The sequence below is a fragment of the Exserohilum turcica genome, assembly GCF_000359705.1.
Source record: "Exserohilum turcica Et28A unplaced genomic scaffold SETTUscaffold_14, whole genome shotgun sequence".
Lineage (NCBI taxonomy): Eukaryota > Fungi > Ascomycota > Dothideomycetes > Pleosporales > Pleosporaceae > Exserohilum > Exserohilum turcicum.
Window position 1 is genome coordinate 669528 of NW_007359959.1, and position 26568 is coordinate 696095.

General features: G+C 54.0%; 10 protein-coding genes across 10 annotated transcripts; 5 read left to right on the plus strand and 5 right to left on the minus strand.

Annotated features, from left to right (window-relative positions):
- Positions 1–380: 380 nt before the first annotated feature.
- On the minus strand, positions 381–1505 carry SETTUDRAFT_46455 (uncharacterized protein; the record flags this gene model as incomplete). Its single annotated transcript, XM_008025167.1, has 3 exons — positions 381–799; positions 848–1116; positions 1168–1505. 3 exons carry the CDS (start codon positions 1503–1505, stop codon positions 399–401), a joined length of 1008 nt encoding a protein of 335 aa, XP_008023358.1. The 3' UTR covers positions 381–398.
- A 3109-nt stretch (positions 1506–4614) lies between these two features.
- On the plus strand, positions 4615–5757 carry SETTUDRAFT_168113 (uncharacterized protein). The gene has a single exon (XM_008025340.1). The coding sequence runs from the start codon at positions 4828–4830 to the stop codon at positions 5527–5529; it is 702 nt and encodes a 233-aa protein (XP_008023531.1). The 5' UTR covers positions 4615–4827; the 3' UTR covers positions 5530–5757.
- A 22-nt stretch (positions 5758–5779) lies between these two features.
- On the minus strand, positions 5780–6567 carry SETTUDRAFT_168114 (uncharacterized protein). Its single transcript, XM_008025341.1, has one exon. The coding sequence runs from the start codon at positions 6558–6560 to the stop codon at positions 5811–5813; it is 750 nt and encodes a 249-aa protein (XP_008023532.1). The 5' UTR covers positions 6561–6567; the 3' UTR covers positions 5780–5810.
- Positions 6568–7239: 672 nt separating this feature from the next.
- Positions 7240–9019, plus strand: SETTUDRAFT_148414 (uncharacterized protein). The gene is made up of 4 exons (XM_008025342.1): positions 7240–7851; positions 7911–8105; positions 8154–8573; positions 8629–9019. Exons 1-4 carry the CDS (start codon positions 7492–7494, stop codon positions 8713–8715), a joined length of 1062 nt encoding a protein of 353 aa, XP_008023533.1. The 5' UTR covers positions 7240–7491; the 3' UTR covers positions 8716–9019.
- Positions 9020–9220: 201 nt separating this feature from the next.
- SETTUDRAFT_148418 (uncharacterized protein) lies at positions 9221–12922 on the plus strand. Its single transcript, XM_008025343.1, has 4 exons — positions 9221–10451; positions 10503–10784; positions 10832–11773; positions 11824–12922. The coding sequence occupies exons 1-4, from the start codon at positions 9393–9395 to the stop codon at positions 12820–12822; spliced, it is 3282 nt and encodes a 1093-aa protein (XP_008023534.1). The 5' UTR covers positions 9221–9392; the 3' UTR covers positions 12823–12922.
- Positions 12923–13183: 261 nt separating this feature from the next.
- Positions 13184–16298, minus strand: SETTUDRAFT_168115 (uncharacterized protein). Its single transcript, XM_008025344.1, has 6 exons — positions 15948–16298; positions 15651–15813; positions 15463–15593; positions 15211–15414; positions 14806–15160; positions 13184–14713 (listed from the first exon to the last, which is right to left on the minus strand). Exons 1-6 carry the CDS (start codon positions 16268–16270, stop codon positions 13613–13615), a joined length of 2277 nt encoding a protein of 758 aa, XP_008023535.1. The 5' UTR covers positions 16271–16298; the 3' UTR covers positions 13184–13612.
- Positions 16299–16683: 385 nt separating this feature from the next.
- Positions 16684–17252, plus strand: SETTUDRAFT_168116 (uncharacterized protein). Its single transcript, XM_008025345.1, has 3 exons — positions 16684–16730; positions 16785–16915; positions 16965–17252. The coding sequence occupies exons 1-3, from the start codon at positions 16723–16725 to the stop codon at positions 17090–17092; spliced, it is 267 nt and encodes an 88-aa protein (XP_008023536.1). The 5' UTR covers positions 16684–16722; the 3' UTR covers positions 17093–17252.
- A 594-nt stretch (positions 17253–17846) lies between these two features.
- SETTUDRAFT_46463 (uncharacterized protein) lies at positions 17847–18594 on the plus strand (the record flags this gene model as incomplete). The annotated part of the gene is made up of 1 exon (XM_008025168.1): positions 17847–18594. One exon carries the CDS (start codon positions 17847–17849, stop codon positions 18543–18545), a length of 699 nt encoding a protein of 232 aa, XP_008023359.1. The 3' UTR covers positions 18546–18594.
- Positions 18595–18906: 312 nt separating this feature from the next.
- Positions 18907–22281, minus strand: SETTUDRAFT_106489 (uncharacterized protein; the record flags this gene model as incomplete). The annotated part of the gene is made up of 1 exon (XM_008025346.1): positions 18907–22281. One exon carries the CDS (start codon positions 22279–22281, stop codon positions 18907–18909), a length of 3375 nt encoding a protein of 1124 aa, XP_008023537.1.
- A 1753-nt stretch (positions 22282–24034) lies between these two features.
- Positions 24035–26276, minus strand: SETTUDRAFT_26939 (uncharacterized protein; the record flags this gene model as incomplete). Its single annotated transcript, XM_008025099.1, has 4 exons — positions 24035–24472; positions 24531–24912; positions 25011–25932; positions 25991–26276. The coding sequence occupies 4 exons, from the start codon at positions 26274–26276 to the stop codon at positions 24035–24037; spliced, it is 2028 nt and encodes a 675-aa protein (XP_008023290.1).
- Positions 26277–26568: the final 292 nt, after the last annotated feature.

Genomic DNA, 26568 nt, shown 5'->3' on the forward strand with positions numbered 1-26568 from the left:
GATAAGTCAAGCATGCAGTAATGAGAAGCTAGTATTGGTTCAGATGCAAAAAGTTGAGCTAGATTGCAGCTAGATTTCATCTCAAAGGCTCTTACAGAAAGCAGGTTTTGCATAATGTCTGGTCACGATGTCGTTACCCCGAGCGCCACAGAACGAGATCAACCACACGTTACTCGTCACATGCTCGCCAGGCTAGTGCTACTTCCGGACTTGTTTGAAACGTACTGCTCCCAACTACTTGCATGTCTCGACTTGGTACAGAGATTGTTTAGAACTAGTTATCCGATTACAATTAGCTGTTTAGAGTGTAGTACAAGAGTGATCTATTCAATTAAAACTCCTAAGAAACTTGGGTATCGTGTTATCCGGAATTGCAATTAGGCAGGATGCTTCATGCCCTAGGATGTAAGACTTTGCTCGTCGCTCCGCCTGCTCTGCCCTTCCTCTGCAGACCTAGCTTGCATTTTGTCTTGATCCGCGTGCTTTGCAGGATCAAAAACATACATTGGAAACTCCAAGAAGAGGGTCCGCTTCAAGAACACGGGCATCCTTGCGTACAGCGGCGGTGGAAAGGGGATGAGTATGCTAGTCCGCTGGAGGTATCTCTCGTACTCAGGCCAATGGCTGCCTTTCTCGTATCTCTTCTTCGCGGCTGGGCGCTCTTGCAACGTCAAGCCGGACACGAACATGAGAAGCAGAGTCAAGAACCAAGGCCCAAGCATTGATGCATAGAGAGCGGCGTATGCACCGCCCGAAACATAGTGGTAGGCAGCTGGCGATACAGCGATGGTGAAGATTCCTACAATAGTTAGCATCCACAAAGAGCATATCCACAGCAGAAACCTACCGAATTGAATGATGATCTCGCCAAAATAATTGGGGTGTCTAGTCCACGCAAAGAAGCCGATGTTGCACACTGCGCCGTCACTACCATGAGCGGTGCGGAACCGATACTTTTGCATGTCGGATACGCTCTCCATGATGAAACCAATGGACCAGAGAATGACACCTGCAATATCACAGGCTGTCCCGAAACTAGGCTGGTTGAATTTGGTCACATTAGGCGAGTTTAACAGGGTCACCGGCAAGGAGACTGTCCAGACCCAGAACATTTGACTAATATCTTCTGTTAGGGATACCGTCTCGGTCGCAGGTCGCTCTACTCACAAGACCCAAAAGCCAAGGAAGGACCAGAATTTGTCGCGCTTGTCGTCAAACCGGTCATCCTTTCCAGTTTTCAGGATCCGGAAGAACAGAAAGCCGCTAAGCCGGGCAGCCCATAGTATGATGAATAGCGAGACGACAATGTTGCGCGCCTCACCCCGGTTCTCGCTAAAGGAGAGGGTGAGGATGGCCAAGACAACGAAGTTGGTGCCTCCGGCAAAATCGGTCAGCTTGTCAAACTTGAAGTAGAAGGCGACGGCGAAGAAGAGCAGCTGGTATGCCACCGTGATGAGGAAGGTGATGGCGAGGTAGTAGTTGTCGAGGACGTGCACGGCTGCCATGGCTCTGGTGCGGTGGCGCGGCGGTTTTGAATGCAACAGGAAGAAGCGCACGCGTCTACATATACGTGCCCATATAGTTTCGCATCCGCCAAGTATGGAACCCGAGTTGTGCTGGCAGAAATTGGCCGGTTCAGGTAGTATTTGCGCCAGGGCAGTTAATGACGCACGTCATTGGGAGCCAAGCCACGATGTCTAGGCACGACTCTCTCCCGCGATCACCGGCCCCGTGCACATCCTCCACAAACACCATCGCCACCGTTGTGCGCCTCGCACCGGCAGAACCAGCCTCTCCGCCGTCGTAATTCATCTGGAAAATTACTCAGCACCGGAGGGTTGGCGCCACGACGGCATGAGGAAGATGACGCGGGCATACACGCTTTCCTGAAACCCGGCAGGTGTGAGGCAGGCCATCTCAGGCACGTTGTGCGTCAGACCTCATTACTACGGCGGCTGTTCAGACCGTCGTGAAGCTCACGCACCATCAAAACCGCTGCTCATGGCCCTGTCGATCATTGATTGCAAAGCTGCATTCCTGCAACAAGCTTTTTCGGCAAGGTTGACCCAGCAATGTCATCGTCGCTAGCACTGTCGGGCGGCAATCCTCCCATACGAGGCCGTCCGCTCTCTCCGTACAAAGCTGTCCGTCCCGAGCGATGAGACATGGATGCTAACTGTCAGAGCAGCCGCAAACGCTTGAAACACCTACTACATCCTGGAAACATGATAGGTGGGGGCAATTTGTCGGGACGTTAAGTAGCATGATCTGGACCTCAGTTACCACCTTTCGAAGGGTTTGGGCGCGCTCTCAACTGTTCGGAAGCCTAAACCTGTTAAGATCCGAATACGCTGTTTCCACGTTTCCGTTTACTCGGTTTCTGTTCTCAACTTAAGTCCTCGGTCCGTCTGCTGTGCAGGTCCTGAGCGAGTCTGCATGTCTGGGACATTGCTTTCGATTTTCTTCCAGCTGGTCTGTTGATGTTTTAATTTGTAATTGTACATTCTCAGCGCCCTCTGGATACCTTGCCACCCGGCATACACCAAACTGTCACCATGAAAAAGAACGGGTCGTGCTTGGCATCCGCCTTGCTGCTAATCAGCGCAGTATGTATTGCAACTTACGAACACACCATCAACCAATACTAAGTACTTGAAGTCGCTCGCTCACGCAGGCCTCACTCACGCAGCACTCGACCTCCACAACACTAACATACGACCTGAAGTCGCTGGCAAGCGGATTGAGAACTTGGTCTCTGGAGCCGATCGGTCGCCTAGGAACATCGCTGCCAGATTTGCGGAAAATGGCATAAACGCAGGTGCCTTGCTGGACAATATTGCCCAAGGACAGGGTCAAGGTCAAAGTGGTGGGAGTGGACAAATCACCAGCGATGTCGGCGGAAGTCTTGCTAACCAAGTCGCCGGTGGAGGGACGGCTAGCCTGGGCGATATTATCCTGGGACTCGATGGACAGAAGCAAGGCGCACCAGCAAGTCAAGCCACAGCCCAGCAACAAGCCCAAAGTGCTGCACAAGGCACTAAACCAGCCGGTAATCCAGTTCCAGCAAGCAACATCAACCCGAATGACATTGGAGCTGCAATCGCGAACCAAATCTCACCCAGTAAAGGCTCAACTGACTCTATTCTCCGCGACCCTGCCGGAGATTTAGCAAACCAGCTTGCATCTGGGCAAGGCCAACTGCCACAAGGTCAGAAACCGCCTCAGGGACAACAATCACCTCCAGCGCAGCCACAAGCCCAGTCAATACAAGCCCAGTCACAAGCACCGCCGTCACCAGCCCAGCCGCTACAAGCACAGGCACCAGCCCAGCCGTCACCTCAAGCACAGCAACTACCGCAGGGTCAGACCAACGCGACTCTGAGCTCGAATGACATTGCAGGTGCCATTGCGAACCAAATTTCACCTGGTAGAGCCTCAACCGACTCTATTCTCCGAGACCCTGCTGGAGATTTAGCAAATCAACTTGCATCTGGCCAAGGCCAAGTACCACCAGTGCAAAACCCACCTCCAGCGCAACAACCAGCTCAAGTTCAGCAATTACCGCAAGGCCAAACAGCACCACAGGGTCAACTACCACAAAGCCAAGGAAGCAGTGCCAACTCGAACGATATTGGAGCTGCGATTGCGAACCAAATTTCACCTGGTAGAGCCTCAACTGACTCTATTCTCCGAGACCCTGCCGGAGATTTAGCAAATCAACTTGCATCTGGCCAAGGCCAACCACTGCCAGCTCCACAACCATCACCGCCAGCTCCACAGGCACCGCCAGCTCCACAGGCACCGCCAGCTCCACAGGCACCAGCAGCAGCTCAACAAGCACCACCACCCGCTCAACAGCCCCCACAAGGCCAGGTACCGCCGCAAGTTCAATCGAGCCCAATTCAAAGCAGCAGCAATGCTCAGCCCGCACCAACTCCTCCGCCCATGAATCCAGAAGCCAATGCACAAATGATGGCGCCGGCACCTGCTGCGGCCGCGCTACAGCAAGCACCTGTATCATCAAGCATGGCACTTCAAGCAGCACCTCAATCCACACTTCAAGCCAGCGCGACTGGGCAAAATCCATCCCCCAAAACAACAACAACAGCAGCAGCAGCAGCAGCAGCAGCGGCGGCAGCCAACCCGGCCGGACAAGTAGAAGCAGCAGCGTCAGCATCATCATCACCAGCATCTTCAGGATCACTGCCAATCAAAACTGTGTTCCCTCCAACAAAGTCGGCTTTGCCTGCAGTAACCCCTATTCCTGCGTCCAGTTCGTCTTCGAAGGTGACAGCTGCAGGAGGCGCCATGGCAAATGCGACACCTGCAGGAGCAGCAGGCAATGGAACCGCTGCAGCTGTGACTGTCATCGCTGGGGGAGACCCAGCAGCCGGTGCAAAGGCAGCGGCTAGCCCTGCCGCAGCGTCGAACATGGGCAACTCGTCTGGCGGCAGTGAGGCGGGCGCGGCAGCGCCAGCGGTGACAGTTATCGCAGGTTCTTCAGGCAACAACACAGCTCAGACGCAAGCAGCAGCAGCAGCAAATGCCGCGGCACCGGCGGGAGGCATCACCATGATAGCAGGCTCCAATACCACATCTCAGACGCAACCAACAGCTGCGGCGAATGCGGCGGCACCAGCGGGGCCCATCACTATTATCGCAGGCTCTGGGGGCAACGACACGTCTCAGGTCCAAGCAATGACAGCTAACAATGCTGCTGCACAAGCAGGACCTGTCACTATCATCGCAGGCTCTGGGGGCAACGGCACGTCTGGGACCCAAGCGACAGCGGCGGCAAATGCTCCAGCGGCAGCAGCTATCACTATGATGGCGGGCAGTGGAAGCCCAGCTCAAGCTGTAGCAAACACCTCTTCGGCAGCAAATGGAGCTCCTCCCACTTTCACCGTCATTGCAGGTTCAGGCGGCGGATCCACGGAAAACGCAGCGCAGGCGGCGGCAAACGGCGGCTGCAATTGCGCGTGCGCGTGTCCCGCGGGCTCGATGCCCATGTCGGCGGGAGGACAATCTGCACAGGCGGGTTCGGGTGGCATGGGCAATGTGTCCATGGGAGGTGCAAGTACCATGCAAACGGTTGCAAGGAGCGCCTTGACGGTCGTTGCGGGAACGGGTTCTGTGGCGTCAAGTTCGAGCTCGAGCTCGAGCAGTGCAGCGGTGGTGACGAGCAAGGCCTCTTCATCATCTTCCTCTTCCTCTTCCTCATCACCTGCTTCCGCCTCTTCTACCGCCGTATCTTCGTCGTCGGCCGCAGTGTCATCGTCACCTCCCGCCGCAGCCGCGAGTTCGAGCTCAGCAGCGACAGCGACATCTACCACGTCGTCCAAGGCCACGTCGGTCGCCGCCGAAAGCCAAGTCGCCGGCAATGCGCCTGTGCCTACGCCCGTCGGTGGCACCGGTGGCTCGACGGAGTCTCAGGCAACGGGCTTGCCGTTCAACATCAACACCATCATGCTGCAGAGTCGGGTTACAGTCAACTTGGGACGGAGGCTGGCCAAGCCGACGCAAGCGTGAAGAAAAGTATTTGGATGGATGGCATGATTAGTCGAGCAACTTAATGCTCGTTTTGCTGTGTTTTATATACATATATACTTGCTCTCGCAACCCATTGGATTTCCTTTTTAGTACATAACGGTTGGCATTAAGTCGGGGGATTCGAGTGCTCCTGTGGAGCCGATAATTTTGAAGCTGAAACATAATGGTACATAGAAGAAATTTGTTCTCCTGTGCGAGGTGATTTTTGCTGCTCATGTGTCTATTGGGGGGGTATCTTCTGCCTCAAACTACTAGCTCTTCTACGCGGACGCTTCCTGCGTGGTGGCTTCGTGCACTTTGGCTTTTTTGTTCTTTGCCTGCTGGCGCTTGGAGATGGGCTTCTCAGCTTTTGACTCGTGTGTGGGCGTCGAGTCGAGGCTGTCTCCAGGGCGCTTGCCATTCTGGTTTGTATTTGCTTTTGCCTTTTGCGCGTGCTTGTGCTTGGCTTCTGCGACTGGCTTCTCGGGCGGCTTGTCGCCTGCGTGGACAATGTCGACGATGCCCTTGAAGCTCCGGCGCTTGAGTCGGGCGTACTCGACGACGCTCCTTGGCTCCTTGGTGAGGCCGTCCTTGCCCTTTTCTGTGCCGAGGCCCCAGACGGAAGCCAGGTTGATGACATCGCTGGGCGCCCGTATGCCGAGGACCGTCTTTGCCTCGGAGCTGAATATCAGACCCCGTCCTCTGGTCACACGTATCAGTTGGACCGCATTGCCGATCAGGTTGCGCTTGGCCGCAGGATCATTTGACATGATACCCTGGCTGTAGCATATTTCTATCTTGATTCCTCGCGAGATGGCCGTGCCTAGCATAGGAAACTTGAAGTGGGTCTCGAAGCGGCGGGTCAGGTCGAGCGAGATGATGTCCACGTCGAGGCTCTGGCAGGCCTGCTGCAGGGTGCGCTCGTCGGTGGGGCGCGCGGCCACGAGGTCGTAGTGCTGCTGCAGCTGGGGGATGCGGAAGTTGGAGGCCGAGTCGGTCAGGAAGATGTTGCAGCGGCGCAAGATGCGCATGCGAGCCGGGACGGGGAAGGGGAGCTGGGTGGGGATTGGCGGCGTCTGGTGGTGAGTGAATGGTGGTTAGCGAGGCGTCGCAGGTGCAGGTGAAGGCGCACGTCAAGGCAACGGGTTCAGCGGTTCCGTCGAGGCAGGCGCCCCGCTACGTACAATGTCGGCTGGCAGCTTCCCGGTATACGTGTGGGTGAGGGCGACGACATCGTATCCTACTGCATTGCATCAGCTCGCCATTTGCACACTCGCCAGGTCGCCAGGCGTGCGCTCACATTCATCGAGAAAAGCAAGCGCGCGCTGCAGTTCGCGGGTCGCGTCCGTCCACGGCACGTGCAGGTCGTGAAACATTTTGGTGCGCGCGCACACAATGGCTTCGCCGGGCGACGAGGGCGTGGCCGAGCGAGAGATGGGCGGGCGCAACGGGCACTGGGGTAAGTCCAGCAGAGTCGGAGAAGCGATCGTCACTCCATAAGGCGAGAAGGGCGCTGGCCGTCTGCGGGCTCGCGTCGAAAACCTTAACCTACTAGGGCTTGGCTCTCGCTGCTTTGCTGAACTGGTCTAACGCACACAAGCCAGCCACCACTACCACCACCACCACCACCTCGACCACCACCAGCTGCACCAGGCCGACTCCGCCCCTACCGCGGCCTGCCCCCCGCCAGCACCTCCGCCACCTTCATCGCCGTCAGCCTCGGCCCGCCGCGCCCATCGTCACCGCTTCTTTGGGCCTTCCGTCCGGCCCAAGACGGGAGCGCTTGCTGCCGTGCTTGCTGCTGGTCTTGCTCTCCTCGTCCACTTTGCGTGTGGTGGTGCCGCCAGCCTCCGCCTCTCCCCCCCACCACGACGCGACTCCTGTGTCTCGCCCGCCGCCCAAACCGCGCCCAAGAGCACGCCTGGCCCCGCGCTCCCCGCCCAAACTGCCTCTGCTGCCGCCATGGCGCTGAACAACTCGAGCGGCGCCACGAGCGTCGCCCGCGTCTATGCCGACGTCAATGCAAACATGCCCCGCTCCTACTGGGACTACGACTCGGTCAACATCTCGTGGGGCGTGCTGGAGAACTACGAGGTGGTCCGCAAGATCGGCCGCGGAAAGTACTCGGAGGTGTTCGAGGGCATCAACGTCGTCAACTACCAGAAATGCGTAATCAAGGTGCTCAAGCCTGTCAAGAAGAAGAAGATAAAGCGTGAGATCAAGATCCTGCAGAACCTGTCTGGCGGCCCCAACATCGTCTCGCTGCTGGACGTGGTGCGCGATAACCAGGTTAGTGATGGCTCCGGTTGGCTTGGTGATTGGGTACTGCGTCTCGCGCACTGCTGCGTGCTGGCTGAGATGTGCTAACACGGTCTGCTTAGAGCAAGACGCCGTCACTGATATTCGAGTATGTCAACAACACCGACTTCCGCAGTCTGTACCCCAAGTTCCAGGACTTTGACGTGCGCTTCTACATCTTCGAGCTGCTCAAGGCTCTCGACTTCTGCCACAGCAAGGGCATCATGCATCGCGATGTCAAGCCCCACAACGTCATGATCGACCATGAAAAGCGAAAGGTGGGCACCGCGTACGGCCTCTGCGGAACTGCTGCTAACATGTGCTAGTTGCGCCTCATTGATTGGGGTCTAGCAGAGTTCTACCATGCCGGAACCGAATACAACGTCCGTGTTGCGTCCCGGTACTTCAAGGGCCCTGAGCTGCTAGTCGACTTCCAAGAGTACGACTACTCGCTCGACATGTGGTCGCTGGGCGCCATGTTTGCCTCGATGATCTTTAGGCGAGAACCCTTCTTCCACGGTAACAGCAACTCGGACCAGCTTGTCAAGATTGCAAAGGTCCTTGGTACCGAGGATCTCTTTGACTACCTTGACAAGTACGACATTGAACTGGACGCCCAGTACGACGACATACTCAGTCGGTACCCCAAGAAGCCTTGGCATTCGTTCATCAATGCCGAGAACCAGCGCTTTGTTAGCAACGATGCTATTGACTTTCTCGATAAGCTGCTACGATATGACCACCAGGTAAGTGTGATGACACGATTTACTGCGCTTGCTCTTCTCCGCTAACACATCCCAGGACCGACTTACTGCCCAAGAGGCCATGGCGCACCCTTACTTTGCTCCCGTCCGACAGGCTGCGCAGCAGAACAGCACCGCGGCATGATTGAGATACCCAATTCACACGATTAGACCTTATGTAATGGCACGAGCCACGAAACCTGCACTCTGATCCGTCCATTTTACTTCCAGTCCCCTTTGAGCATGTGGGCGATGGCTAATGTGCCGACGCGCACATGGTGCGTGAGCAGCGGAGTGATGGACGCGCAAGGCAAAGCACGGGGTACTGCTCTTGGATAACGAACGATATAGGCACAAAATGGTGCAGCGCAGGCGTATGGTCGCGACGAAAGCTCCAAGGCCCCTTGTCAAACCAATGCATAGCCAAGGTGTTAGTGGGCTGATCAAATATACATCCAAGTTCTTTTTTTGTCGAATACCATCTTGCTGCTGTGACATGGAGCTGCACATCCCAGTGCCTTGGCCGTTTCCCTCTGATGTGGACGAGCAGGCGGGGTCGGATTAGACGCTCGGACTCAATGTGGGGTTGACGCACGCCGGACTTGGGAAGACTCACACCCAGGCACTTTTTTGTTAATGTTGCCCCGCACCGCGCCCTCTACACTGCGCGCTGCCTGCAGACGAAACCTCGCGTATATCAATCCCTCGCGAAACAGACTGCAATCGCCGTCGCGGATCTACACGGCCCTCCACCCTCACACTTCGGCTCACGCTGAGCGCGTGCTCACACACCCACACCCACACCACTACACGACCGCAACCATGGCGCTCAACGCGTCTTCCCACAACACTACCGGCGAGAAGACGACGCCAAATACTGCGCCGCCGCCCGAGCTGAGCGAGGACTCCAAGAAGGACATCCTCGGCGCCGCCGAAAAGGAAGCCACTGGCCAGCATGCGCCCGGCCGTGAGAACGACAAGGGCGTAGAGAAGAAGGAAAAGACGGCAAAGGAGCTTGAGAAGGAGAGGAAGAAGGCCGAAAAGGACGCAAAGTTCAAGGCCAAGAAAGCCGCTGCTGCTGCCGGCGCCGCAAAGGATGCTGCTGCCCCAGCCAAGGAGAAGAAGAAGAAGGGCAAAGAGGAGGAGCAATTGCCCGAGTACGTCGAGGAGACACCCAAGGGCGAGAAGAAGCGCTTGCAGAGCATGGATGGTCCATACACCAAAGCATACATCCCCAAGGTTGTCGAATCCGCATGGGACGCTTGGTGGGACGCCCAGGGCTTCTTCAAGCCTCAGTTTGCAGAGGATGGCAACGTCAAGTCACCCGGCCATTTCGTTATTCCCATTCCCCCGCCCAACGTCACGGGCAAGCTGCATTGCGGACATGCGCTTGCGACGAGTCTTCAAGATGTTCTCATAAGGTGGCACAGGATGAGGGGGTACACCACGCTGTATCTGCCTGGCTGCGACCACGCCGGTATTGCCACGCAGTCCGTCGTCGAGAAGATGTTGAAGCGAAGAGAGAACAAGACAAGATATGATCTGGGTCGCCAAAAGTTCTTGGAGAGGACTATGGAGTGGAAGCAAGAGTACCACCAGCACCTCACCAACACCCTGCGCCGAATGGGAGGTTCCTTTGATTGGACCCGTGAGGCCTTTACCATGGATGAGAATCTGTCAAAAGCCGTCACAGAGACTTTTGTACGGCTCCACGAAGACAGCCTCATCTACCGCAGTAACCGGCTGGTCAACTGGTGCACAGCCTTGAACACGGCCTTGAGTACCCTCGAAGTCGACAACAAGGATTTGGCTGGCCCAACTAAGCTGTCTGTTCCGGGATACGAGAGGATGGTCGAGTTTGGTGTGCTTACCCACTTCAAGGTATGAAGGGCAGGGTTAATCAATCCAAAGAACTGTGCTAACTTTTTTCAGTACGCTATCGACGGTACAGACCAGTTCATCGAGATTGCTACTACGCGTCCCGAAACCATGCTGGGTGACTCTGGTATCGCTGTCCACCCCAACGACGAGCGCTACAAGCACCTTGTTGGCAAGAAGGCGAAACACCCATTTGTCGATCGTCTCATGCCCATTGTTGCAGACGAATACGTCGACCCCGAGTTCGGTACTGGAGCCGTCAAACTGACACCCGCACACGACCCCAACGATTTCAACCTTGGCAAGAAGCACAAGCTTGAGTTTATCAACATTCTTGTACGTTGTCTCCTTTGGCTGCTCTGATAGAGTACTAACACCTACAGAATGACAATGGAACCATGAACAAGAACGCCGGCCAGTTCGAAGGCGCGAAGCGCTTTGATGTTCGTTACACCGTGGTAGACGCACTGAAGAAGGAGGGTCTCTTCGTCAAGACTGAGCCAAACCCCATGAAGGTGCCCATCTGCTCGAGGTCTGGTGACGTCATCGAGCCTATCATGAAGCCACAATGGTGGATGAAGATGGAAAGCCTGGCTAAGCCTGCCATTGAGGCTGTTGAGAAAGGAGACATCAAGATCCGGCCCGCCACTTCTGAGAAGATCTACATGCACTGGATGAACAATGTTCAGGACTGGTGCTTGTCTCGTCAACTCTGGTGGGGTCACCAAATACCCGCCTACTTTGTGGAAATCGAAGGCGGCCAGGGTGACCAAAGCGAAGACGAGCTCTGGATTACCGGTCGCACAGAGGAAGAGGCTAGAGCAAAGGCCGGGAAGAAGTTCCCTGGCAAGAAGTTCACGTTGTCTCGAGATGAGGACGTGCTCGACACATGGTTCTCCTCTGGTCTGTGGCCCTTCTCTACCCTGGGCTGGCCAAACCAGACTGTCGACTTGGAAAAACTCTTCCCCACCTCTGTGCTGGAGACGGGTTGGGATATTCTCTTCTTCTGGGTTGCTAGGATGATTTTCCTATCCTTGTACCTGACTGGAAAGGTTCCGTTCAAGGAGGTCTACTGCCACTCTCTTATTCGCGACTCCGAAGGCAGGAAGATGTCCAAATCTCTGGGCAACGTTGTAGACCCTGTGGATATCATGGACGGCATTAGTCTGCAGAAGCTCCACGATCAACTTCGTGCAGGCAACCTGGATCCTAAGGAGTTGACCAAGGCAGAGAAGTACCAGAAGACCGCCTTCCCTCAGGGTATCCCCGAGTGCGGTGCCGATGCATTGCGCATGGCCCTTGTCGGATACACGACAGGTGGCGGAGTAAGTTTGCCTCGTTTTTTTAATCATATGCAATACTGACACTTGTCTAGGATATTTCTTTCGATGTCAACGTCATTCACGGATACAGAAGGTTCTGTAACAAGATCTACCAGGCTACCAAGTATGTCATCGGACGATTGGGAGACTCCTTCACCCCCCAGGCGAAGGCTGCCAAGAGTGGAAAAGAGTCTCTGCCTGAGCGCTACATCCTCCACCAGCTCAACGCCGCAGCCAAGAAGATCAACGACCACTTGAATGCCCGCGAGTTCAGTCTTGCAACACAGGTTGCGTACAAATACTTCTACGTCTACCTCTGCGACACATATATTGAGAACAGCAAAGCCATCTTTGATGAAGGAAGCGAAGAGCAGAAGGAGAGCGCCAAGCAGACCCTTTACACAGCTATCGAGGGTGGTTTGAACATGATTCATCCATTCATGCCATTCATCACCGAAGAGCTCTGGCAGCGACTGCCCCGAAGGCAAGGCGACAAGACGCCTTCCATCACCATCGCGCCTTTCCCAGAGTTCTCATCAGAGCTCGAAGACGAGACGGCAAACGCCGAGTACGAGCTTCTCGTCGACAGCGCAAAGGCTCTCCGCTCCCTCACTGCCGAGTACAGCATCAAGGAAGGCGCGTCGACATACATTCAGTCGCTCAACGACTCGACACACTCAACCCTTTCCTCTCCCACCTCCCTCCCCTCGATCCGCGCGCTGGCCGGAAAGACGGTCGCCGACATCAAGATCCTCTCGCCCACCGAGACAGCACCCTCCGACTGCGCCGTATACACAATCGGCACCTCTGCGACTGCCTACCTCGACGTCAAGGGCCGCATCGAGCCCGACAAGGAAATCACAAAGGCGCAAGATCGCCTCACAAAGGCCAACGAGACCATCACGCGCCAGAAGAAAATCATGGATGCTGAGTGGGAGCAAAAAGTCAGTGATGCCGTCAAGGAGCAGGAGCGCGAGAAGCTCAGAACTGCGGAGCTGGAGGCTAAGAATTGGGAGGCGAGTATTGCGCAGTTTGAGAAGATGAAGATTTAAGTGCATGTGTGGTATGGTATGGTATGCTATGCTATGCTATGGGGGAGTTTCGATATGAATGTGAAGGAACAAGGAAAAATGAAGGGATACATGGCCTTTTACGTAGCATCATTGAATGGGAAATTCAATTCACATTTACATTTTGTGTTGAACGTGCGTGCGTGAAGGAAGAGTAACACTTGACAAAGAGATGAATCAAAAAAGTTTAACCTCATTTGATTTGGAAATTTGCCATGATATCTTGTTATTGTTTGCTGTTGTACAGTAGAAAGCTATATACTATATAGCCCATGGAATTCAGGGGGGGCGGCGAGGGAGGGGGTATCACACACTGTTTCTCTCTCTCTCTCTCTCTCTCCCCTTCCTTTCCTATCCTATCCTTTACCATCCTTTCCTTGCCTCCCTTTGCTGTCCTTTTAGAATCTCTCGAGGAAGCATACAAACATACACACAGTCTCTCTAAAAAAAACGTACTTTACAGTACGAACACACACACAGACATTGCAAACGCATAGATATACAGCTAGTGAAAAAGAAAAAGAAGAATGACATCAAAAACCGGAATCTCAAAACATGAAAACACAATCATCTGGTCTTGAAAGAAAGGGAAGAGAAAAGCAAAGAGGAAAAAGAACAAGAAGAAGAAAAAACAAGGCAAATCGAGTTTGTGTGTGAGTGAGAGCAGATTTTGCTTGGTAGCAAGAGCGTCTTTTTCTTTTCTGAAATGCTGTGTTGAGGGTCCTTCTTTTCTGTCTCTTTTCCTTTTGCGATCCTAGGTATCTTCATCTCATTACGAAGCAGCCTTGACTTCCAACGCGCCATTAGCGCTCTCCTTGACCACCTGACCGTCGGCCGTCATGCTGTTCTCCATCTTGACCACGAGCGGGGTACCGACCTTGTCCTCGCCTAGGATTTCCGGGCGCCACCTAACGAGCAGCTTGCGGGCACTGGGCTTGGCCCTGTCGTTCTCGTGCCACATTTCGGCGAGGATGTCGACAACGATTTTGCGCACGGGGGGACGGAACATGTACAGGTAGTGCAGGGCGTTGCAGGCGAGATCGATGCGTTCGGGGTCTTCGGCCATCTTCTTAAGACGCACGAGGATGGTATAGTCGATGGACGGGATTTCAGAGAGGAAGCGGAGCAGAATCTTGTCTGTGTGTTCAATGTACGGGAGGATACCGTCGATGAGGCGGAGCGCGCAGCGATGGTAGTTTCCCTTTGGTAGTTTCGAGGGGGAAACGCCGTTGACGGTACCGTTTGTAATGGGGTCTTCCTCGACCTGGGTGAGTATCATATCATTGTACCATTCCTCGTTTAGCCAGGAAATGGCGACATCAATGCGCCTCTTCCAGTCGTACAGGATATACTGGTATAAACCGTCACGTATGGAGTCGCTGATCTTTGTACTGCCCCTTGCGCTCTTAACTGCATACTCGTCTTTGATGCCATCGTCAGGATCGTCCAGGCCTGCGCTTGCTCGTGTTGCCAATCTTGATAGTATCGTGACCCAGGCATCTCTGGAATAGTCGGTTGCTGCTAAGCGGTTGAAGCCACCTTTGGTGGTCTTGCTCTTCTGCGTCTCATCTACACTACTCAGCATGCCAAATGCTCGGTGTACGGTCATATCGCCGTACTTCTGAACATCCTGGTCGGATAACGGAGGTGCTTCGGGGAGCTTGAAAGGTGCTAGAGCAGTGGATGGGCCTGCTTGAGATGAGAAAGGATTTGAAGGAATGCCGTCTAGTCTGTTGCTGATCTGTTCTGCATCTTCAGGTTCGAAATCGGGTTCGTATTCCTCTTCGTCTTCTGCGGCAGGGGCACTCGGCGGTGGCGGTGGCGGTTGATTTGCAGCGTTCTGGCGCAGCGTTTGGTATCGAGCACGCACGGCCTGAATATTGGTTAGTACATTATTCTTGACCAAGTATTCGTTCAAAGCACGACCACAAAACATGGGTGGCTTGGCATGAGAAGATCACATACGTTGATGGCTTGCTCCAGTTTTACTGGATTGACTGACTGAAGGACAGGCACCACAATCCTAACCAATTGCTCAGGATCCTTGAAATTTTGCACGTCAAAGTTTGCTGTGCTGCCTTCAGAGTTCAACGTATACAGTTGTCGCCAGCTTACTTCACCAGGCGGCAAGGGTTGAACAGAGGGTGTGCGACTTGGAGGCTCAGCAACGAGGCGCTGCCTCTTGGCTTGATCAAGGCCATCAGTCGGTTCACTGGGTGCTGGTCTTTTACGATTAGATTCATCAAAGACTTCAACGCGCGTACGGTGCATGCGCTCGAGGAATTGCTGTATGCGCCCATTGACTGGGTTCTCGGGGTTCCTGCAACAGTAAGCACTCGAAATAGCGACATATAGGATATACCATCATACCTCTTCATGATGTTCACGAGCAGTGCCCTCGTCGTGCGCTCAATCGACTTTATGATGACCTTGTTCTTGGGCGTCATGGGCGAATTGGCAAGCTTCAAGGGGTTGAAGTTGAAGACACTGTTCAAGATTTTATTTGCAGCATTTGGCCGGCGGTGGATCAACATGCCCAAGCTGTTCAATGTGGCAGTCACAAGCAGCCCGTCACTGGTTCCTGTTAGATGTGTCTCAGCAGCCTGCGACTGTCTATCTAACCTGTGGTCGCCATGTATGATATCCAGCAATCTGTCCAGCAGTCCATGTCCCTCGGCCTCTAGGCTTGCATACGGTATGAGCGGATGATCGCGGGGTACGAGCGAGAGGGAGATATCGTTGTGGTCGACGCGCTGCGAGACATGAGATTTTCCGTACATGTGTTGGGGGGCTCTGTGAGGGGTGTTTACCCTGGGGTCTGCTGCTCCTGGTGTCTGCACCAGGACGACTTGCTGGAGGAATTTGATGCAGCATATGCGCACGCCAGGGGCGGCCGAGTCCATTCGTCGCAAGATGTTGGATTTGATGGCAGCCATGAGCTGCCAATTTTGCGTATCGCTGGGATCCGAGACACTGGGCACATGCAGGAATAAGAGCGTGTTCGCGTAAAGGCAGTCAAAGGGCATGCGGGCATAAAAGACTTCAAGAATGCGCAGTCCATGATTTGACATGGGAGGGCTCTATCTGATGCTTGGGGGATTACTTACGTATGTCTGTACACCAGCGGGTACACGCTCGCGGCCGCCTGGATGGCGCTCTTGATGACACTCTTGTCGTCGACATTGTCAAGATAGGCCTTCAGCGTAGCCAGCACTGAGGGCGCGCTGCTCTGCTTGACCTCCTGGGGCCATGCGGGCGACGCAAACGCTTCCGCGAGAAAGTCGGCGCCCCAGCGCTGGATCTCGATGCTCTGGTCTTCACTGTAACCGATGATGGGAAGCACGCCCGGAATGATGGTAGGATAGTATCTACCGTCGCCTAACGCGAGCGACCGGGCCGACTCCATCTGCTGTATCGTCTGTGAAGTCATGGCGATGGCGGTGGACGGCACGCGGGGGGCGCGCCTTGTGTGTGTGGTGTGAAGGGCAGCAGGCCGTGAGGCTAGTTCACGCGCGCGACGCAGTAGGCAAACTAGGAGCGCGACAAAGCCAGGCGAGTGCGGTCAAAGGGCTTTCCATTCCCCGCAGTAACAAGAATTTAAAGAGGCGTGGGGAGCATGGAGGAGGAGAGGAAAGGAAAGGAAAGCGGGAGGGGCAGCGGCGAGTTGCGCGACGGATGGTGGGTGACTACAGCTGTGTGCAGTCGAGCAACAGGAGAGGGAGTGAGAGCGCCGTGGCTGCACTTGCCATGATGATGTGCGCCCTGTCCGCCAAGCCCGCCTTAGCGTGATGGAATCTCACCACCAACACCACCACCACCACTACGCCAACGCCTTCGACGGCGCTTTCTTCCCCGCAACATCTGTGACGACGCTCCGCCGCAATGGGATAGTATGTCTGCCGCCCCAATGCCTCCCCAATTCCCACGCTGACATGCACGCACAGCAAACCATTCCGCTCGACATACTACGACGACCGCATGCGGGCTTCGCCGGCCCTGCTGCGAGCCCGAGCGCCGTATCTGGTCAAGAACACCATCACGGGCTTCGCCATCTGCTCACTGGTGATTGGCATATGTATCCTGCGCCGCCCCTCTTGCTGGCACACGGGCTTACTCCTTCCCAGACACATACACCATCAATGCCATCTCCCAGGACGAGTTCGAGGACGTCATTGTACCAGACAAGCCGCTCGACCGGTCCGCTCAGCCCACCACCCAGGCCCTTCAGCAGGCCATGGATGCGCGCAAGTAAAGACAAAAGCTGCTTGTATATTAGTGTATAAGACATGTATGCATTGGGTTGGCGCTTCGGGAATGATTCGGGAAATACCACTTTTTTCGCCATTTGCAATCGCCTTGACTCTAACACGTCGCGCTACCAACCATGACCGTGTGTCGAAACCTCTGTTCCATACAATATCGTAGGTTTCGAGTCCACTTTACCGAGAGCAGTCATGTTGGGCAACCACGCACCGTCTTTACCATGCACCGCCGTCCAATCTTTTACGTTCTGCTTCAACGCATCCACTGCAACCACGGAATATCTTACAGCCCTGTCACACTCTTCGCTACTTTATTTCGGTATACCAATAAGAAACACTGCATCATGCGTCTTCGCAGATCTGCGCATTCGCTATCCGCATTCGTCTCCCAGCTTGGATAGAACGCAGGCCCTATCATATCGTTGGATTAGTCACGGTCGTTCAACGAATGGTCGATTTTCTACGGTTCTCGCTATTTTTCTCTTCTGCGTGAGCACTGCGACTGTGGAAGCCCGGAAAATTGGATTTATTATGTTCCCAAAACCCCTTGCACTCCCTTCTCCCATTTTCCTCCGTCTTTTTCAAGTCACAATCCACCCCCCTCGTTTCCCGTAACAGAACAAAGCTTTCCAAACAGTCGCACTGAAAAATTCAAGCCAGTACGTGAATAATGGGAAAAGATCCGCAGAACTCGAAAAAAAGCTAACTTTGATAACAGCACACACAGGCTGTCTCAGACTTGAAATGGCGCAGCCTCATACTTCTGCAACAGACGTTATGGCCAGCACCAGCAACAAGCGCGACTCCATAGTCTCCGACTTGAAGAAGCCCAAAAGCCGTTCGGCTTTCCGGCGTATTATGCATGCCCTAAAGCAAGCCACACCCTTCAAGGCACGGCGAAACCATGCAGATTCGTCGTCGGACATCAAAATGGATCCAGAACTCCCTGTAGAAACAACAACAACACATGTGCCTGAACCACCAACCGTCCCCGCCCCTGTCCAAGTGGCTGTTTCCGTCCCCAACTTCTCCAAACCTAGCATTTCCGAAGGCGATCTGCGCACTGCGTATGTCCAAGCGCAAGACGTCAACAAGCACATTGCACTCGAGCGGCCGGCCACCGCATGCGACGCCCGCCCTCCAAAGCTGCCGACGGTTTCCGAGGTCACCGAGCCCGACGAAGGCCCCGAGGCAAGGCGTGCAGTCTCAGAGTATCAGAATAGTGTCCGGCGGTATGCTGCCTCGCGACGGAGCGTGCAGAGTTCACGCAGCGCCACCATGATTACGCCGGAGCTGATGCAGCAGCTTCAACGGACCAACAGGAGGCGCAGCGGCGCCAGTCTGCGTGATGCTGCCATGCGGCCAGGCACTTCGGGGACCTTGGACGGAGTGCCCGTTGCGAAATTGGTTGTGGCGAATCCGCTTCGGTGGTCGGAAGAGTAGTCTTTTCAAAGTCACCTACCTGATGTTGGTGGAGTCTTATTCCTTCTTCTTTCTACCTGTCTCAATACAATTATTAATTAGGAACTGGGTTTGGGACTATATTTCAAAACATCGGGATTTATTCATGTACTGTACGACAAAGTATCTTTTTCATTCCATGGTTTTTCTTTGGGCTTTTACACGCGAATATGAAAATCAACGAGTGTAATTATGGCTACTGATTCCAGCGCGAAAACGAATAAAGAATATCTGCCGCCACTTTTCTTCTTCTCTTGGACTCTTACGATCCCCGTTATGAATACGAACTGTTAACCACCTTGCCACCTCGATCCCCACCAGCACCACGTTCCCCTCCCACGCATTACTCAAACTCGCGCTCACGCCTAGCTCTAAACCCCACGCCGGGTAAATTGCTCCTCAGTGACAGCGAGCTACACACCACACTCACACTACTCAGCGCCATAGCCAGACTAGCCCACACGGGATCCAGCCTAACATGTTTCTTGCCCGTCTCGCCCATAGCCATGCCACCCTCCATTCCCACGCCATTATGATGCATATCCATGTTCTTTGTTCCCCCGCCGCCAGTCGTAATCGGGAACAAGACACCGGCGGCCACGGGCATAGCGACGAGGTTATATACGAGGGCCCAGCCAAAGTTAAAATAGACGCGGCGGAAAACGACGCGCGAGAGATCGAGCAGCGTGAGGATGGTTGTTAGACGGCTGTTGATGAGGATGAAGGACGACGAGCTGAGCGCAATGTCGGACCCGGATCCAATGGCGATGGAGAGGTCTGCTGTGGACAGCGCTGGCGCATCGTTGATTCCGTCGCCGACCATGGCCACGGTGGCGCGCTTGGCCTGCTTCTTCGCCGTAAACAGGCGGCCCAGCAGGGGGATCCGGAATAAGGGGGACCGCGGCTTGGTCAGCGTCTGCTGGAGGTACTTTATCTTAAGCGCTTTTTGGTCTGGAAGCACGCCGGCGATGATGTTGGAAGCTGGGATCCCGACTTGGGCGCCGACAGCGTTGGCCGTCGTGGGGTTGTCGCCGGAAAGCATCCATACGTCTATGCCGCGGGCTTGCAGGGCGCGGATCACGCTGGGTGCCTCTGGGCGGAGCGCGTCGGCAATGGAGAAGCTGCAGGCGAGATGCCAGGCTGGTGATGGCTGGTTGGGCTGCGGCGTGAAGAGTGCTACGAGGGCGACGGAGTCACCCTGAGACTTCCACTGTTGGAGCACGGCGGCATCTTCATCGAGGATGGGAACATGGTGGTCGTCCATAAAGCTTTCGTTCCCGATAATGGCTGTGATCTCCTGGCCGTCAATCTTAAAGATGCCTTTTAGGCCCTTGCCGGGTATTTCGTCGACATTGACGGCAGTCGGAGTGGCGTGTCCTTGCTTGTTGCAAAAAGAGACGAGAGCATGTGCGATGGGGTGATTGCTGTTCTCCTCCAGAGCTTTCACAATGCCCAGCACTGTGGCGCTGTCCTGGGTTCCAGAGAACTTGTGGTTCGTCACTGAGGGATCGCCGCCTTCAGTCAGAGTCCCAGTCTTGTCGAAAACGATGCAGTCGAGAGAACTGGCTTCCTGAAAAGCTTCACCTCCGCCGCGGACCAGTATGCCGTGTTTTGCAGCTAGACCGCCGCCAACAAATAGGGCAGTTGGCGCTGCGAGACCAATGCCGCAAGGACAGGCAATGACAAAGACGGCAATGGCGAAACGAAGAGACCACAGCTCCCAGCCACCAGCGGCTTCGTTCTTCCAGTCACTTGGAATGCTGCCGGTTGTACCGAGAATCAGCCAGACCAGCCAAGTAGTAATGGCGACGGCGATGACAAATGGGACAAAGTGAGAAGTAATGACATCCGCGGCTCTCTCGACAGGAGCACGACGCGACTGGCCTTCGCGCACGGCATTAATAATCTGATCGAGCATCGAAGTACCAGAGATGGTTGTGATTGTAATCTTAACCGGCGCGCCCTTGTTCATCGTACCAGAAAACACAGTATCGCCTTCTGATTTCTTAACCGGACGTGACTCTCCCGTCAAGCTGGACTCGTCAAAGTTTGAACTTCCCTCAATGACTTGGCCGTCGAATGGCGGCGAGGTGCCATGGTGGACATGAACGATATCTCCGATTTCCAGGAGATCAGTGGCAATCTTGGTGTCGCCCTTTGCTGCGTCGACAAGAACGGCCTCGTTAGGACGAAGCTTTCCAAGCGAGGTGATGGCGTCGCCAGTCTTTGCCTTGCTGTATGCTTCGAGGAATCGGCCAATGAGAAGGAACATTGTCAGGAAGACGACTGCGTCAAAGTAGGAATCGTGCATTGAGCCGGAAGACGACTTGGTGGCCGCCAGGACAAGCTCAGCGATCGACGCAAAGTACGCTATTGAAGTACCGAGAGAAATCAGCATGTTCATGCTTCCGAACCGCGTGAAGCGATGCAAATACGGGGTTCGGCTTCCGGGCCGCCACATGGATTTGATCTCTTTGATGGCGCGCCGATGAAAGGTGTCGGCAGCAAAGAAGTAGACGGGAGTCGCAAGGATGAAGAGTGCCCAGCTGAGCCGTGTGACATTGCCAGCCCACATGCTGCCCATGAGGTACTTGCGTATAGGGTTCTTGGAACCGACCAGACTCATGAAGACGATGCCGAGGATGAAGGTAGGTATAGCGATGACGACGGAGAGAACAAGACGGAAGAGAATACGCATACGCTCCTGTGCGTGCATCTCTCGTGCGCGTTCCTCAATTGTCGGCGGGCGGAACACCGAAGGCTTGAACACTGGGTTGAGTTCCGAAATCGTCGAGAAGATGTGTCGAATGGTGAATCCAGGTGGCTCGGGTACATATCTCACATGGAGTATGGGCTGTGCGAGAGATATAGGAGGGTCTTCAAGTGCAAAGGTATCCTTGTTGCCAAATGCTTCCTGCAGCCTCCTTGTGATGTTTTGTGGACAGTGGTGGCAGAACATGCCATCAATGCGAATGGCAATGGATCGCTCGGTAGCTTCAGTCGTCGTAGTGCCTTCCTGGACGACTTGGTCTAGCGACGCCGTGTATCCGACATCCTGAATGGTATCCTTGATCTCTGGCAGATGCTCTTTGCCTACGAAGACAATAGTCGCACTGTTTGAGATGAGGTTGACGTCTACCTTTTCGATCCATGTGTGTGGCTTCAGGGCCTGAGTCACGTTGCCGACGCAAGAAGAGCATGTCAGTCCTCCGAGCGAGTAGGTCGCGCGCCATCTGTCGGTCTTCGGTTTTGGTGGCGGTGTTGCATATGATGCTGGGTTGCGAACTTGCTCCAGCGTCTCTACTGCAACATCGAATCCACAGTCTTCAATCGTCTCGACAAGCTCATTGCACTTGTCCTTTCCGCTGAAAACAACCACACTGCTATTTGTGAGCAGGTTGACATTGACCGACTGAACCCACGGGTGTTCTTGGACGGCGTGAGTGATGGCAGACACACAGGAACTGCAGGTCATTCCAGTAATGGCAAGAGTTGCCTTGTAGGTCCCGGTAGCATTGGTGGATTCGACGGTGATGAATTGGTCGGACGCGGACGATTTGGGTTCGGGCAATGCAGTGTCATCGACGCTCGCCCTAGACGAGATTGTGATGGCTGCATGAGGTTTGCATGACAGTGCGTCTGCGCTATCCAGACTGACTCCCCCCTGCTCTCTCTTGCACTGCTCGCATTGCGCTAGGTGGGTCTCTTTCTTTCTCATTTCGTCGCTCGAGCCGCTGGGCTCTTGGGGGTGCAGCCAGTTACTCACAGCGCGCTCCAAGCTGGTGTGCCACTCCTTCGTTTTGTCTTGGGCATTCGAGATTCTAACTTCGGTCGGATAGCGGACTGCCTCGTTGTTTTGAAAGACACTGTGAATTTCGAATCCAGCAGCCTCGAGGGAGCCAGTGATGTCCTCAATGTTGAGTGATGTATCGTGGCGTACAACCACTGAGTGGGAAACGATGGAAACAAATACGTCTTGTGGTGGAGGGTCGAGCGCGCTGAGAGAGGCTTGGATGCCCTCGACACATGACGGGCAGTGCAGATTGGAGATGAAGCAGGTCGTGGTCATGGTGTCAGGCTGCATGTCGCGCAATCTGGGTAACGGTGCCGGAGGTAACATGGCGACGGGATTGGGTCTGAGGCAGGTTGGTTGTGCAATATGATCAGCTCGGCTTTTTCTTGATAGACGAGGTAACGAGGCTAGTGCGTGGACGATGGACGAAAGTAGTGGTGGACACTTGGTCTGGGGTAGTGGCCAACGGATGGCGTCTGGCAATGTAAGCAATCAAAGAAGCGACCAGGTAGGTGCAGAGTCGGAGGCAGAGATTCCCAGGAAAATCCCGTAACTTGACACTCGGAGGCCTCCATATATATCGGCTGATGCATTTCGCGTAGTTTCTGCGATATGTCATGATTAACAATGGTTTCTGCTTTGCTGTTGGCAAAGTACTGGCTGGGGCGTCGTTCGCACAAGTCGCGCAACTGGACTATTTCTGGATCAGGCTTAGCGCCCTGTCGCACAAACGACGCACCCCACTGCAGTCCACTTTCTTGACTCGAGCTGTGTGGCGCAGAATCATCATCGAATCCAAATATGCAGTGAAACGTTGACTCGGAACTGTCACTGTCAGTAACAGTAAGACAACACCTGAATCCTCTCGCGACATTGGGCCTGCGCCACATTGACGTATCACCAATGCGGCCCGCTGAAATCAAGCTTCTCGCCTACCCGGGGATCTGCCCGTTTCGGCCTTATATACCACCACATGCATGCGCCTTCATCTATACATATCAATGGCAATTTGGAAATAGCCTTATCTCCCTGCGTGGTGTGTCACACGAGACGTTGATGCCTTGACAGAGAATACGGGAATTGCTTCATTTTACAGTAGGGAGATTGGCTAGTCGCCACCGACGATTCAAGGGTGAAACCTCTGAACTTGCTGAGTCAAAAGACCGCTTCGGAAGAGTCCATTGGTAGAGGACTAGAGATATGCGATGTACATGAAACAATGTTCTTTTTACATCAAATCTTACATGGTTCCATATGGTATTATCCCCGGCTGTGACGGCAATGGCAATACGAACACGGGGTTATTGCAGCCCATAGTACACACGCCCATGCAGACGAGCAATAGTTCCAAGAAACGTTGATCTCAAGTACGCAAACTGGGCTTGAGAAATGAGAAGGCCAAGACGGCAAAGTCGCATGTGGCATGCTGCATCAGGACAGCCAGGTTTCGTTGCTCTGATACTAGTATCGTCTGGGCTCGGAGCTGGGCATAGAAAGAAACGGCTCTCGGCAATGTTGTCAAACGCTGCACACCGAATAACTTACCGCCTGATAGGGAAGAAGGGAAAGAAAATTAATCCTGACCAATACCATCAGGCTCCCATATCACACGTCTCCATATTACCGGAGCTTGTTTGGAAATAAAAGAAGAAACATGGCCTTGAGTTTCTGCGCTCACTCATTCCAAGCCTGTCTTCTTGACATGCTTTTCATCTCCCAGCTCTTGTCCTGAAGATGAGTCCCGCATAATACTGAAATCTCCCTGCTCTGCAGTGACAGTATCCGCAGTTGGTCTGCCGGCCAATTCGCCCTTGATTTGCATTGGTACCGTTGGCTCAGCACCCTCGGATCGCCGATGGACGGGAACAAATGCATCGTAGTATCGAGGCATCACCAAGCCAATCAGGATGACAATGACGGTCAGAATGGACAAGATGAACCCAGCAATCATCATGGGGTCGTAGCGTAGAGTGTGGAACTCTGGAAATGCAAAGGAAAAGATGATGGCAAGCACTGGACCACTGAGGTAACGTAACAGGAAAGGCATAAAGGCAGGAATTTTCCAGTTTTTGCCCTGGCCAACGATAACGTTTAGGTCGCGGCGGAGTTGGTTACCCTGATGGCTAGATTAGTTCCCTTTGAAGAGGCGCGCTAATTTTCCAAGCAGCACTTACTGAATAGAAGGCAAGATACCAGAACTTTCTGGTAAAAGCAGTGCGGTTCCAGAAGGAAGGTGCAGGAACATCGGGCGTTCGCGCTATTACGACGGCTACGATAGCCATGAGAAAGTACAGACCAATGCCAGCCCCGGCACCAGCTCCAGGGTTACCGATCCCATGAGCCAGGCTGATACCCAGTACCTGGGCACCAAAGAAACCTACGTTGTAGACCACAAAAGCTGGAAGACCCGTCTTTTCGGCAATGTCTTTCCAGCGGTATAAAGTGGTGGCGCTGGAGACTTCGCTCCACACAACGAAGATGAGTGCGACGTTGTTGACCCATCGGTCGATGCCATCGAGCAAGTAATAGCCAAACTCTGTGCAGTATGGCAGACACCTAGACGTTGGAAACTGGTGTGAGTAGATGCTTGCAAAAATACGGATGAAAAGGCGCGTATGTTCAGGTTGAGGAGATAAAGAGAGTACTGTACTCACATGAGAAAAGAAAGTATGGTAAGTGCAGTAACAACCACGGGCCGCGATGCCTTGACCATACCAGAGTCACAGACCAGTGTGACAACAACGTCAAGCATGACAAAAGCCGAACTGAATCCGAGGACCACGAGTGTAAAAAACAAGAGTATAGCCCAGAAATTGGCCCCTGGCATCTGCAGCACGGCTTCGGGTAGCGTCAAGAATCCCACGACAAAAGCCCCGAGTCGTTCGCCGTCCTGTGGCCATCTGCGGAGGAAGCCAACAACGCCAAAGACAGCAAAGGCCGCAAAGTTCTCGAAAAGCACATTGCTACCGCAAATCAGACATGCATCCATGACGGCGTTTGCGTGCTTGGTGTTGTAGCTGGCGTACGAGGTAAAGTATCCAAACCCGATACCAGTCGAGAAGAATACTTGACCGACAGCTGTCTGCCACACAGCACCAGAGGCAAGTTGGTCGCTCCTCCAAGTTCTCCACACGAGATCGACGCCTTCTCTTGCATTTTCAAGCGACAATGCCCTGCCGACAAAGATGATGGTGGTGACAATCGGGAGGCCCATAGTGAAGTAGACGACTCGGCCTGTCATTCCAACGCCGCGGAAGATGGAGATCCAAATGAGGAACCAGACAAAGATGCTCCAGCCAACAGTTTCGCCGAGAAGCGCTCCGTTGGGATAGCCTGTAAACTGGGCTACTGAATTTCCGTCTGCGCTAAGGCTTCCCTCGTTGATATCTCCACGTTGAAGGACGTCTTGATAGTAGAATTCGTCGATCCGGTTTTCCCATGGCAACGGGCTGGTGAAGCTGTACCGGAAGTACTGCATGATCCATGCCAGGTTGACGGTGAAGTATTGCACGACGAGGAAACTGACAATGACTGGGCCCATGCCTACACCCTTCAGGCGACGGTGCACATTGTTGACTAGAGGTTGCTTCTGTCAGCTGGCGTCATGTCCACTATTTTCATGGGGGCACCTTACACGCAATGACGGTTCCACCCCGGTACGCTTGGCCAATCGACACTTCGAGGATAAGCGCTGGAATGGCGATGAGAAATACGGCCAGTAGATATGGGATGAACCACTGGAGCCCATAGTTATTGTAAAGCACACTTGGATACCTGAGCAAGTTTCCTTGTCCAGCACAACCCCCCATAGCAGCAAGTAAAAAAGCTGCTCGCGAGGGCCATTGGTCACGGCCGTCGTCACTTTTCGCAGCAGGAGGTGCTATGTAGTCGCCAATCTTCCGCAGGGTCCGCATAGCCATTTTGGAAGATGGTTTGCAAAGTAGTAAAAACAAAGAACAAAAAGGTCGAGCCTCCAAGTGCGGCACCTCTATAAGTTGATAATACCAGCTATAGCGTGGCACTTGGCATACGATTTTCCAGACATTCAAAAACGTATATTACAAGAAATACTACAAAGGAGTGGACCAGTTTTGTATCCTGCCCATCGCGTAGCCCCACCATGTCCGCCAAGAAGTCGTACCAAAACTCTTCAAACCCACGTTCGGTTGCTTGTCCGGTTCAGTTGACATTGATAAGGATGGGTGAGGCACT